This window comes from Sus scrofa, chromosome 14 (genome assembly GCF_000003025.6).
Source record: "Sus scrofa isolate TJ Tabasco breed Duroc chromosome 14, Sscrofa11.1, whole genome shotgun sequence".
Taxonomy (NCBI): domain Eukaryota; kingdom Metazoa; phylum Chordata; class Mammalia; order Artiodactyla; family Suidae; genus Sus; species Sus scrofa.
The window spans coordinates 73,232,555-73,246,450 of NC_010456.5; the positions used below are offsets into that span (position 1 = coordinate 73,232,555).

The 13,896-nt window shown below is 52.5% G+C and overlaps 1 protein-coding gene across 2 annotated transcripts in view; it reads right to left on the minus strand.

Annotated features, from left to right (window-relative positions):
* The window catches only part of LRRC20 (leucine rich repeat containing 20), an 82,460-nt gene that overhangs the window by 18,354 nt on the left and 50,210 nt on the right, over nt 1-13,896 (minus strand). For both annotated transcript variants that reach the window (XM_001925274.5, XM_005657404.3), the window contains exon 4: nt 8,270-8,437. In XM_001925274.5, the coding sequence (XP_001925309.2) occupies nt 8,270-8,437 (168 nt within the window). The remainder of the gene's footprint in view (nt 1-8,269; nt 8,438-13,896) is intronic.

Sequence of the window (13,896 nt, forward strand, 5' to 3'; positions counted from 1 at the left end):
CAGCAGCTTGGTGGTGCAGGAGGAAACATGTACCAATTGCCAATCCACATTCAGATCAGACCAGCCCCACCCTCAACAGAGCTTGGCAGCCTCATGGGGAAGGGCCAGGGGGGCACAGGGCCAGCTTCTCTGCTTTGATCTATCTTAGTGGCAGGCAGGGTATAGGAAGTGTGCTTGCCAATCACCCCCTTGCAAATACCAGCTAAAAGGCCTTGCAGTGGGACCCCTTGCAGGAAGCACTGCTTTCTCTGCAACCACAGGGCTCATGCCAGGGCTGAGTGAGGCCAGCATGGGAAACTGGCCAATGGCTTACAGGTGCTACCAGACATGCGACACTTGCACCTGCTTCCCAGGTACCACCCCACCCTCCTTTTCCATCACACGAGGACCTGGCAGGCTCTGGAACACCAAAGGCACATGGGCTCTGGAGCGCCAAAGTCCTGCGTTCAAATCCTGACTCCACCATGCCCCTAGGCAGACTGCTTAATTTGTCTGAGCCTCTCTCTTCTTGGCTATCAAGTGGAGATAATGCCCCCTATCCAGAAGAGAGATCTGAGCCGATTCAATGAGATAATTACAGAGGAGCTGTGCCAGGCAGCCAGAGCTATTAGGTTTTGAAAAGTCTGTGCAATTTTATCTTTTCAGATCAAATAAAGCATTATTTCCACTTCTGCTTTTCTAGGGCTCCCTCTGTTTAAAAACTATTTCCTGGGCTCCAGCGAAAGAACCAGTGAGACTCTTCCCGTCCAACCGCGGCACGGAGGGGCTGTTCTGGGGAACTTTGGTTCCAGTCTCGCTCTCTCCTGCTCCTCGGGGAAGCTCTCCCCTGTGCAGCCTCACCACTCCCTGTGCACCACTCACTCCGCACACGGTGCTCAGTGCTTGTGGCTCATCCATCAACCACAGGAAAGTTCTGAGAGCAACCAGAGCCTGCAGAACCTCTCACTAAGGGGTAGCTTGGTGGAGCCCCGAAGTGAAATGAAGCCACGTTCCCTCTGCCCCCCATGACACTGATCAATGTCTTCTGTGAAACAGAGTGGGGCTAGAACAGTGATGTCAATGTCAGGGAAGGCCGATCCTGAGGTCCTAGTGGGCATTTATGCCCCAGGGTAGGGAGGACATCCAGGAGGATCTCTTCTATTAATGGAGACCAGAGAGAAGCTGCGGCTCCCTGGATGGATTTGCCCCTCCCCCGACTGCCCAGAGAAGGGAGAAGCTGCTGTAACAGACGGCCTGGGCCCCCAGTGATGCTCTGGACCATGGCAGGGGTGCAGGTGCCCTTCTTTGGCCAGCTGTGCTCCCTCCGAGTCCCCAAGGTGCCCCCCCACCCCATCCTAATATCACAGGGGACAAGGGTCCTGTATTTTGTGGAAATCTTATGTTTGAGAACTGGTGCTAAGGACCAGAAAAGCTATGATGAAAGACTGGGGACTGGATCGGGGGAATGTGTGTGAAATGTGAAAGGAGGAACCAGTTATAACAGATGACTCAGGAAGTCGGGTGGGCAGGACGAGGCCCTGATTGGATGGATGGGGGGAAAGGAGAGGAAGGTAGCGACATCAATTACAGAGAGTCTCAATCAACACACCGGAGTCTCAATCAACACACCGGGCCCCAATTAGGGCACTTGTCGGAAATGCAGATTCCTGGGCCCCATCCCCAGGAATTCTGATTTGGTAGGTCTGAGAGAAGACCCAGGCACCTTGCTTTTTAATAAGCACCCAGGGGGATCCAAATGTGGGATGGGTGGGGTGTACTCTGAGGAATTCCGCGAGGTTTAAGGAGCAGCTGTGCTGGCGAGGATGCTGGGGCCATAAGCACAGTCAGCTGCCCAGAGACGGCCCCAGGAAAAGGCCCTGCAGTGCATAGACATCATTTGGGGACCTTGCTTAGGTGCAGATTCTGAGTCAAGAGGTTGGAGGTGGAGCCTGGGATTCTGAATTTCTAACCAGCTCCCAGGTGTTGCCCACCCTGCTGCTGGTCTACAGATGACAACTTGAGAAGCCAGAGCTTTGACAGAGGCTCTCAAACTTCAGCATGTACCTGCCTCACAGGGGAGCTTATTAAAACAAACTGCTAACCCCCCCCTCCCAGTTTCTGATTGAGGAGGTCTGGGGAGGGGCCTAAGAATATGTGTTTCTAGCAAGTTCCCAGGTGATGCTGCTGGTCCTGGGACCCCACTTTGAGAAATACTGCCTTGACAGTAAGAAGTGAAACTGTATGAGGGCAGAATTAAGTAAAGGCAGCCCAAAGGAGCCCCATATAATAGAGATACAGATCTCCACCGCTATCTAAAAGTAGAGCATGCCGATGAAAGATTTTGTAAGCAGAAATGAAGTGAAGAAGCAATTCCCTGAGGACATAGGCTGCTAAGGGACACAGTAAAATACATGGAGATAAAGCACAGATGCTCACAGACACAGATCAAAGCTCTGGAGCTTGATGCTGAGATGCCGAGTGTGGTGCTGGGGGAGGAGCTTGGTGGTGCCACTCTCTCAGCTCAGGGTACGAACTTCTGCTACCAACCCTCACTGCAAAACAGATGCTGAATGCTGTTTGCACTTTTCCCATTTTTTTTTTTTTTCCCCATAAAGGTGAAAATCCTCTTTGGAATTCCTTGATTAGTGAAAACAGGTACCAATGCAGGTCTTTCATAAAAGTGACGCAAAGCAAACTTTTGAAAAGCAGGGGATACCTGTACCTTTTCTTTTAAAAGTGCTCTTGCTCTACTTGTTAAATTCTTTTAAAAAGATAAAATGTTAGAAAAGGAGGTACAGTGGGTTAAGGATCCAGTGTTGTCACAACTGCAGTATAGGTCGCAGCTGTGGCTCAGATTTAATCCCTGGCCCAGGAACCATGCCATGGGTGCCACCACAAAAAAAATAAATAAATAAATAATAAAAATTTAAAAATTTAAAAAATAAAAGTGCTATTGCTCTGTTAAATTCTTCTTTTTTTTTTTTTTTTGCTTTTTAGGGCCACACCCACAGCATATGGAGGTTCCCAGGCTAGGGGTCCAATCAGAGCTATATCTGCAGGCCTATGCCACAGCCACAGCAACATTAGACCCAAGTAACGTCTGCAACCTACACCACGGCTCATGGCAACGCCGGATCCTTAACCCACTGAGTAAGCCCAGGGATCGAACCCAAAACCTCTTTGGTCTTAGTCAGATTATTCCCTCTGCACCACCATGGGAACTCCTATTTGTTAAACTCTTAACAAAGTGTTTCCCTGTGATCTCTTTTTCTCTCTGGAACAGTGAGTGCATGGGGTGGTAAAAACAAACAAACAAACAAACGAACACCAGTGGGAGTTCCCATCGTGGCTCTGCGGAAACGTATCTGACTAGCATCCATGAGGACGAAGGTTCGATCCCTGGCCTCGCTCAGTGGGTTAGGATCCATCATTGCCATGGCTCTTGCGTAGGCCAGTCGCCACAGCTCTGTTTGGACCCTTAGCCTGGGAAATTCCACATGCCGCAAGCGTGGCCCTGAAAAAACAAAAACAAAAACAAAAACAAAATTACAGTGAATTGAGGGGTATGGAAAGTTAAATTCTAGCTTAACCAAAACAATATCCTGCCTAGCAAAATGAGGTCTCCTAAATACTTGATTTGCCCTTCAGCCCCACATATTCCAGGAACGTGCTGAATTGCTCTGCAGCATCAAGTACCTGTAAGTGCTTAGGACTGAACACTGCTCCTGCACCCACCTGCAAGTCCTATGCGACCGCTGTGGGGTAAAGAACTGACTCCCTGATGTTCACAGGATGGGTGGCCCATCTTCTCCCCATGCCATCACTTCCAGTCAGACAAAATGCTTCTGCCTCCTCTGAAACCTTCCCAGGGCTCTCTGGGGAGCCCGCTCTCACAAGGACACATGGGTGGCCACCCTCTGCCTGGGAGCCTCCCCCTGCAGACCATGTCTTTTTTTGGGGGGGCAGGGGGAGCGGCGCGCCCGTGGCATATGGAGGTTCCCAGGCTAGGGGTCAAATCAGAGCTGTAGCCACCAGCCTACACCACAGCCACAGCAATGTCAGATCTTTAACCCACTGAGCGAGGCTAGGGAGCGAACCCACATCCTCATGGATACTAGTCGGGTTTGTGAACTGCTGAGCCATGACAGGAACTCCGAGCATGTCTTATCTAGGAGTTAACTCTCTGCTCCCACCCAGACCTCCCCTACAGCCTGTAAGCAGCTTGAGGTCAGACCTGTATCTCATTCATTTCTGTAGCCCCTATCTCTGCAGAGACTATCTCTCCCCAAGCCGTCTTGTTTATACATACTGAGAAGCTTCCATGTACCTCTTTCTGATTTAGAAAATATAGGGACCATCCCACATCCCAGAAACTTGTAATTCACTGTTGTCTAAATAAATACTCCATGTTACACACCCTTTGCTCCTTCTCGGGAGTGCCTGGAAAACAACCATGTCCTGGCAGGCTTGTTCCCAAGCCTCCCAACTGGAGGGGGCCACTGGCTGTGTGGGTGTCAGGGGGCCAGCTGGGGGAGGGAAGAGGCCTGTACCTGCACCACTTCCTGTGCATCTGCACCAGTTCACACCTGCAGACTCGGGGGAGTGGCCACAAGCAGAGAAAATGGTAAGACATGAGGCAGGACTGGGGACTTCAGGACTGAGGGCTTAGGGGGATGAGTGCAGATAAAGAGCGGGATGGGTAGAGAAAAAGAGTCGGGTGGCATTGAACCTGTCATCTGCCTGGGTCCCCACTCGTGTGAGCGGATAGCTCATCCCCTCAGCCGAGGTCTCAGTGCCCAACCTCACACCATGAGCTCCATCACACGCTGGTCTCAACCTGCCAATGTGATTTTGTGACCCATTAGTGGGTCACAGCCGGCAACGCAAAGCAATCTGCCCTCTTGTGTGTCAAGTCATTTCAGAGGGTCTTTGGAACTCCTGCTCTGCACAGTGCCCACTAGACACAGACACCATGCCTGGGCTGTGGGGGCAGGGAGCAGGGTGACTCTGGAGAGGAGGGGACACAGAGACCTCACCACACACCCAGACTAGAGGACTGTCTGTACAAGGTGGCAGTAATGAGGCCACCACATTCTACCCAGATCTGTGACCAGAGGACATTTCACTATGGTGAGTACCAAGGACTGGCACCCTCCCCCTGCCAATGACTAGACCGGAAAGCAGGCAGCAGTGTCCCCGTCCCTCCCAGCCAACAGACCCGCTGAGGTCCCGTGCCCTCTCCTTGGACTGCAGCCCTCACCTGCTTCCCCACATCTTGGCTCAGAGAGTGCTGGCAGACCGGGCAGCGGCATTATTCACAAACAAGGTGATGCTGCTGCCCTGGCAGCTTCCAGGCCTTCCAGGCTGGAGGCAGCTTTGGAGGTGTTCCCTTTGGAGGCGCTCCCTTTGGAGGTGTCTGCGGCTGCACCGGGGGCCTGTTGCAGAGCTGCTTGTGTTCTACTTACTGAAGGAGAGCTTAAAGGCAGCTAGTGCATCTCCAATTTATTTCTCTAAAAAACATTTTTAAAAATCTCCAATACCCTCTTAGGGCTCCATAGGGGAAAAATAAGCCATTCGGAAATTCTGAGCTCCTACTGCAATCATCCCAAGGAGATCCTGCAGGAGATCAGCTACAAGCGGTAACCAGTGCAGAGCTATTTCCATAGCAAAAGACTGTGCAGCCCTTACCTTCCTCGCGAGGACTGCAGCCCTCCTCCCCGCCACTGGGCTGTGAAGGCTGTGGCCTGGCCTTCCGCTGGTCAGGGAGTTAGAAAGCCATCCCTATAACTAGGATGGATCGGGGAACAGGAAGTGAGGAATCTCCTGCAAGGGAACCATAGCTGCCTCCATGTGCCGCTTCTCTCCACCTGGTGAGGGGAGCGCACCCATGGCCTCCCGCAATGGAGCAGACCCTGAGGTCAGCCAAGCACCTCTGGGAGCCTCTGAGTGAACTGGGTCAGCCCCCAGCATCTCCATGTCCCCCAGGCTGGGCAGCATGGGGCTGCATCACAGCCTGAACTGGCTGAGAAGCACAGCCCAGTGGCTGATGTCTCTTTTACCTGGCCAGGTGTGCCAGAGACACTTGACCATGAAGGCTGGGCAGAGTTTTAGTGCCTCAGTTTCTACATCTCTCAAATGGGATGATCACCCTGTTGCCTTGGGCCTGCATGCGAGCTTTCTTGGTAAACCGTAAATGCTTCCATGTGTAGCATTTTACTGTCACTCTTCGGAAAGGCAGAGATATGCACATGAGAGAATAAGTCAAAACAGCCAATCTTTGCTCTAGGAGCTGTTGCTTTCTCTCTCTCCCTTCCTTTCTCTCTCTCTCTTTCTTTCTGTCTCTTCCTTTCTTTTTTTCTTTTTTAGGGTGCACCTGCAGCATATGGAAGTTCCCAGGCTAGGGGGTTGAATCAGAGCTGTAGCTGCCAGCCTATGCCACAGCCACAGCAATGCTGGATCTGAGCCGCATCTGTGGCCTATGCTGCAGCTCACAGCCATGCCAAATCCTTAACCCACTAAGCAAAGCCAGGTATTGAACCCACATCCTCACAGACACTACATCAGGTTTTTAACCTGCTGAACCATGGCAGGAACTCCGAGGAGAGTCACTTCTTGTACTTGCAGCCAGCATAGGCTCGCCCTGTTCTCCTGCTTGGGGAAAAGCCACCTTATAGGATGGGGGATTGAGGAGGGCAGGGAGAACTTCTGTTTGAAAGCTGAGAAGCAGCTGAAGCCCACAGAGGGGATGGGAGTCTTCCAAAGGTAGGAAGCAGGGAAGCCAATGGCCAATACCTGTCCTGACCTGCCGGCCTATAACTACACACCCAGCTCTGGTCTTGGCATCAGCCTGAAGTAGCCCCTCTGGATCAGCCACTGTCCTATCTGGACAAGCAGTGGAAGGAAGTGGAGGCATCAGGAGTGGCCTCCAAGAACAGTAGGCAGGGGAGGAAGGGCCCAGCGAGGAGGGCCTGGCTGAGAATGAAGGGCTCAGGATGAGACCCCCAGAGGGCAGGACATCACAGAAGGAAGAGCCTTGCAGTGCAAAGGCACTTCTGGACGTGCTTCTTCCACTTAAAGACACTACAGGGGCGCAAGTACCAAGGGGACCAACCCAGGGACCAGCCACTCAGGGATCCTGGTCTCAGGAGGGTAAAACTAAACCAGAGCCCAAGGCCAGGCAAGGGAATCCCATTCCTAGCACAGGGGTGAGCTTTAGCCTCATGCATTCTCGTCCTGGCACTTCTGCGGTCTCACTGTGCAACTTGAAGCTCTCTGAGCCTCAGTTTACTCATCTGTAAAAGGATGGACCTCAAAGCTCAGAGGTTAGCTGGTCCCACCTCCCACTCAGCCAGCAGCATTCTTGAGACTTGGGATGCTCATCAGTGCACAAGGCAGGCCGCTCTCCATCAAACAGCTCCAAAACACTAGAGACCTCTTGCTTTTAATCAAATGGCATAATGGCTGTGAGAGTGCTTACAGAAATAAAAGCATCACTGAAGGGGGTTATTACTAACCATCAACATTAGAGGCAACATGAGAGAGGGTGAAATGGGGCTGGAGATGGGTTCCCCAAGCGCACCAGCGCAGCTGTGAGAGGGAACCGAGGAGGGGCGTGGAGGAACCCTGCGGGAACCAGGCTCTCTGGAGACAATAGACAGCAGCTGGAGAGGCTGCTCGGGTCCTGATGAGACTGAGAGCTACGTAACTGCTACAAAAGGAAGAAAGGGACCCAGCTCACTGGTGTCTCCTGTTTGCAGAAGGCACATCTCCAACCCAGAGCAGGAGACCCCCTGGGTCCCTAGGGGGAGTATATTTGTCCTGGAAGGCAGAACACATCTGCCCAGTGGCTCCTACTTCACAGTGGCAAAGAGCTCCCTATGAAGCCAGGGACTTGGGCTGGAGTCCACGTATAGAGGTCCTAGCGGAGGGTCTTGGGGGCAGCCAAGGCTGGCAGATGGAGAGGTGAGAGGGAGAGCTGGTAGTCCAAGGTGGCCCAGCTGGTACAGGGCTTGCTGAGGGGAAAGCCAAGACCTTCTACCTGCCAAGTGGAAGCCAGGGACCCGCTTGGCCCCTGGCAGGTGGCACAGCTCCAAATGGTTACCTTTCCAAGCTCAGTGCCCTGTATTCAGGAATCTCACACCAGAAAGCCCAACCCTGCCCTCTTGTCTTTGGGGCCCAACTCAGAGCCCCATGCCTTCGTGCGCTGTGATCCCCACTCAGGAAGGGGAGCTCAGAGGGAGGATCTGCAGACAGAGGGCGGTGAGGGGCCAGGCAGCCTGGGTGCACTCACCTACAATCTCGTTCTCCTCTAGATTGATGGTCTCCAGCGCAGGCAGGGTGGTGAGCTGCTCGGGGAAGTCGTGGAAGTGATTCCGGGACAGGTCAATGGCCTTGAGGTGCTGAAGGGTGCTGACCTCGTTGGGCAGACGGTGCAGGAAGTTCCCTTCCAGGTGGAGTTCTGCGGGGGGCGGTAGGGTAGAGGGAGAAAGAGAGAGGAGGCGTGAAAGAGAAGCAGCCCAGAGACCACAGTGACCACTAGCCGCCTGGACCCAGAAGGCAGAAAGGAAACCCAGGCGAAATGGAAGTCCCCAGAGGGGCTAATTCCACATTAAGGCAAAAGGAGGGGTAACCCCCAGCATGGCTACCCATCACTCCAGCTGGACCCCTACTTCTGGCTTTGGGATGGAAGGCTCTCTCAACAGATCTGCTGGCTCAACCCCGGGCCTGGAGGGGGCAGGTCAGGATGGGCAGTGCCTGGACTCCCACACGCCACAGCCCATATGAGGGATGCCACTTTCCCCCGCCCTCCTGCTTCGTGAGCCGCTGCAGGCAGCCAAGTTCCTTCTGCCTAACATGAATTTGCACGCCGGCCCAGCCACCACGGGCCAGATGAGCCCGGGTCCCCACTCCTAGAGTGGCTACTGAAAAGGCTGACCAACAGCTTGAGTGGAGGGCTGTGTAAAGAGTAAGCTGGGCTGGTGGGAGTCACTCTGTGGGGAACCTGACCAAGGCAGCACTGGGCGTGGCAGGGACTGAAGCTGAAATGCTGCGATCTATAGAGAGATGTGGGGGGTGCCCCTGGGGCCCCGTGCCAGGAGAAGGGATAGGGACAGACAGCAAGAGTCAACAGGCTCCCTAAGTGCAAACTATTGGGTGTAAGACAGGCTCAAGGATGTGTGGTACAACATGGGGATATAGCCAATATTTTGTAACAACTATAAATGATAAGCAACCTTTAAAAATTGTATAAAAATTAAGGAGTTCCTGTTATGGCTCAGTGGTAACGAGCACGACTAGTATCCGTGAAGATTTGGGTTCAATCCCTGGCCTCGCTCAGTGGGTTAAGGATCCAGTACTGCTGTGGGCTGTCATGTAGGTTGCAGAAGCAGCTCAGATCTGGTGTGGCTGTGGCTGTGACCGTGGCTGGTAGGGGCAGCTTTGATTCCATCCCTAGCCTGGGAACCTCCATTGGCCACAAGTGCAGCCCTAAAAAGAAAAAAAAAAAAGTATAAAATTAAAAATCAATGCAAGGTTCCATCAGCAGAACCAGCACTCATCCTCTACAACCAAGTTCTTAGATAGCCACACCTCCAACCAAACAATGGCCCTGTCCAGATCCCGGGGATCAGGTCAGGCGGTGTTGGAAGGGATGCTGGAGAATATCTACTCCAGTGTCCCCAGCAAGCCTCTGCCAGATGGTGTTTCCACAAACTGAGCACACTACCACCTAGGTCTCTGCACTCACGGCTCCCTCTTTCTAGAATGATCTTTGCCAATACATTTGCAAGACTCCTGCATCACTTTATTTGCGTCTCTACTCAGACGCCGGCCTATCTGAAGTAGGATCCTCTCCCCTCGGTTTCTGTCCCCTTCCCCCGTGGTACTTGCCTTTGTAGCATCCATCATTACCTAACACAACCACGTGCGTGTAGGTGGCCTGCCTCCCGCCCTGTGAACGGATGCTGTAGTAGAAAAGTGCCCACACTGGTGCTCCCATTGTGTCACAGTAAGTTAAGAACTCAGCATAGTGTCTGTGAGGATGTGTATTCAATCTCTGGCTTCGCTCAGTGGGTTGAGGATCTGACATTGCCATGAGCTGAAGCATAGGTAGCAGATGTGGCCTGGATCTGGCTTTGCGGTGGCTGTGGTGTAGGCCTCAGCTGCAGCTCTGATTTGACCCCTAGCCTGGGAACTTGCATATGCTGCAGGTGTGGCCTAAAAAGGAAAAAAATGAAAGAAAGAAAGAAAGAGGAAAAAAGAAAGGAAGGAAGGAAGGGAGAAAGGAAAAAAGAAAGAAAGGAAGGAAGGAAGAAAGAAAGAGGGAGGGAGGAAGGAAGAAAGGAAGGAAGGAAGAAAGAAAGGAAAGAGTGAGTTCCCGTCATGGCTCAGCGGTTAACGAATCTAACATCCACGAGGACACAGGTTTGATCCCTGGCCTTGCTCAGTGGGTTAAGGATCCGGCATTGCCGTGAGCTGGGGTGTAGGTTGGCAGCTATAGATCCAATTTGACTCCTAGCCTGGGAACCTCCACATGCCACAGGTGTGGCCCTAAAAAAAAAAAAGGAAAGAAGAAAGAAAAGTGCCCACATCTGTGCCCAGTACACATCGAGTACTCGGTCTGTGTTTGATGAGTACACAAATGAATAAATGACCAAATATAAGTATCACCCTCTCCAATTCTGCCAAATTTCTCTTCCAACTATACCTTTGTTTTTCCTGAAATTGATTTGTTCTTTTTTACTTATACAAAAATGGGAAAAGTTGTTATTGCTTGCATACAAATAGCCTTATTCAATTCTCACTGGACGCTGTTGCCAGAAGAGTCTGGGCCCCAGGCAGACTTACACCCACGGAGGGGTGAGGGTGAGGGGCGCACTGCAGGCAGGGGGGACCTGGCACAGGGCGGGCAGCCACCTCATCCAGTCTCTTAGCAGCCGCTTCTTGGGTAAGAATGATGTCCAATTTTCCCAGGTGTTCGGTTCCTGTTTGGTATGTTTCTCTAAGCTCTCTTTTCTAGGAATGTGCCTGCCTGCCATGCTGTGTGTGGCCTGGCTACCACGTCACCTTCAAATGCCCCGTTTGAAGCCACTTTACCAGTGGGGCCTGTAACGGGCCACTTCAGGAGGTAGCCAGGCCTCCACGGGGCAGCAGCTGGTCACGGAGGGCATGCTGGAGGGCACAGCTGCTTGCCAAGCTCAGGGGCAGGTGTCACTTTGTGTTACAGACAGGGAGGTGGCCACTGTGCTTAGCTGTCCCAGCTGTCCCCAGGTTTGTTTGCATGTCCATGGTCAGGAATCTGACCACTCTGGGAAGGCTTCCTCACAGCTGCACCCTCCCTCCCAGGAACCTGCCGCATTCCCCTGGGTCATATAGATGAGGGTTGGCAGAGTAGGGGGCTTACGGTGAGAGGCTGTATGCTATGGGCACTACAGAGTCAAAGCTCAAGGGCCTGGGGTCTCCAGGTCTCTGATTTCAGACTTTGCCATTTCCAGGCTGTGTGACCTTGGGCAAATTTTTATCTTTGCTTCTGTTTCTTCATTCATAAGATGAGGACAGTACTAGACCTTCTATAAGACTGTTGCGAATTTATTTATTTATTTATTTATTTATTTATGGCCGTACCTGAGGCATAGGCAAGTTCCTGGGCCAAGGCCACCGCTGCGACCTATGCCACAGCTATAGCAACACCGGATCCTTTAACCCACTGCATGGGGCCAGGGATCAAACTCGCACCTCTGCAGGAACCCAAGTTGCTGCAGTCAGAGTCATTTATTTATTTATTTATTTACTTACTTACTTATTATTTATTTATTTAGTCTTTTCAGGGCTGCACCTGTAGCATATGGAAGTTCTCAGGCTAGAGGTCAAATCAGAGCTGTAACTGCTGGCCTATGCCACAGCCACAGAAATGCCAGATCCGAGCCATGTCTGCGACTTACACTGCAGCTTGCAGCAACACTGGATCCTTTAACCCATGGAGTGAGGCCAGGGATCAAATGCACATCCCCACAGATACTAGTCAGATTCTTAACTCACAGTGCCACAGCGGGAACTCCAGGACTACTGGGAGTTTGAGTGAATTAATACACAAAGAAAAGTTTTCAACACTGTTAAGCACATAGTCAATACGATGCAAGTAGGTGAGATGGACAGAAGGATGGATGGACTACAGGCAGGCAGGTAACATGTGGCAAATCACACAGGGCAGCTAGTGGATCCAGCAACCCAGTTAGTACTGAGTCACCTAGCAGACCTGTATTTCTTTTTCTTTTATTTATTTATTTATTTTTTTTGGTCTTTTTCCCATTTCTTGGGCCACTCCTGCGGCATACGGAGGTTCCCAGGCTAGGGGTTGAATCGGAGCTGTAGCCACTGGCCTACACCAGAGCCACAGCAACACAGGATCCGAGCCATGTCTGCGACCTACACCACAGCTCACGGCAACACTGGATCCTTAACCCCCTGAGCAAGGGCAGGAATCGAACCTGCAACCTCATGGTTCCTAGTTGGATTTGTTAGCCACTGAACCACGACGGGAACTCCCAGACCTGTATTTCTAATTACCCAAACCTGGGCTTAGCAGAGAAGAAAAATGTTCGTTCCTGAAGTTCTGGTGAACACAAGACCATGCTTGGCTGCTTCAGATCGCCCCTGCAGGATCTGGAGGCTTTGGGGAGTGGGGAGCAGATGTCTGGAGAGCCCAGCAGCAGGGAGCTGATAAACAACAGCCACAGCATCACAGCCACATGACACGTGAGCAAGCGGGGGTCTCTCAATGCTGCAGGACTGACTCCCCCAGCTCAGGGGCCACCAGGGAACTGCTGCGGGTGGGGAAGAAAATCCTTCCTCTCTTGGTTTTGTTACACTTGATATTTTTTGGCTGCACCCAAGGCATGTGGAAGTTCCCTGACCAGGGATCAAACCTGTGCCACAGCAGCAACCTGAGCTGCTGCAGTGACCACCACAAGGGAACTCCTACTCTCAATTTTTGACATGTTCAGAATTGCTATAAAAAATTAAGACAGCCTTTTATCAAACCATTTGGGGCCTGAGTCTAACCACAGCCCCAAAATGGCTGAGAGCTGTGAGAAGAATCCAGCCCTAGAGGCAGCTTCTGAGAGCTTTTTGGGAGCTGGCCTCTATGTGCGGCCTGCAAGGACAGGGCCAGGGGACCACAGAAGCTGACAGGAGGGTGCTCCATGGAGGCCTCTCAGGCCTCACCCAGCACCCTGCCGGGCAGCCTGCTTCCACCATTTGGGACCCTGAAGGAATGTCCCTAACTGGCATCAGCCTCACTCGCTCCGCCACCTCTGCTGCTCGGGGCAGGAACATCCTGCCATCAGTCAGCTTGGGGACAGTGGAGACAGGCCATCTAGTGTGAGAAGGCGTGCTGAGAACGCTTTGCCCGGTGCCCTGACGATGAAAGCTGAGGGTCTCGACCAGTCTAGGAAGCCCTCAGTGTCTCCACCCCTGCTCAGCCTCGCGAGTCTGGGTCATGCCTGAGGCTGATTTAGGGACCACAACATCCTTGAACCGAGATGCCCAGAATGACCAGAGAGGCATTCCTCATGGCTGCTCAAACAGGCTTAGCTCTAGATTTTCTTCCCCCTAAACACATCCTTAGGACAGGTGTGGTCCCTCTCACCAGGCGCCTCCCTGGCCTCCTGAGTCCCGTCCCTCTCTAACCAACAACCGCACAGTGGGGCCCATTTAATCTCATGAGCCTGCAGCCCTGAGCTCACGAACCTTCGCTGGTTCCCCGAGGCCACCACCCCAGGCCATCGAGGCCCTTCGTGATCATCCCCCACAGCTCTCTCCTCGTGCGGGTCCAGCACTCACATCTGGGGCTGTGCACCCTAGAATATCTTCTGGGACGATCTCAACCACAGAGACACCTCACAGGAGATGTCACACATC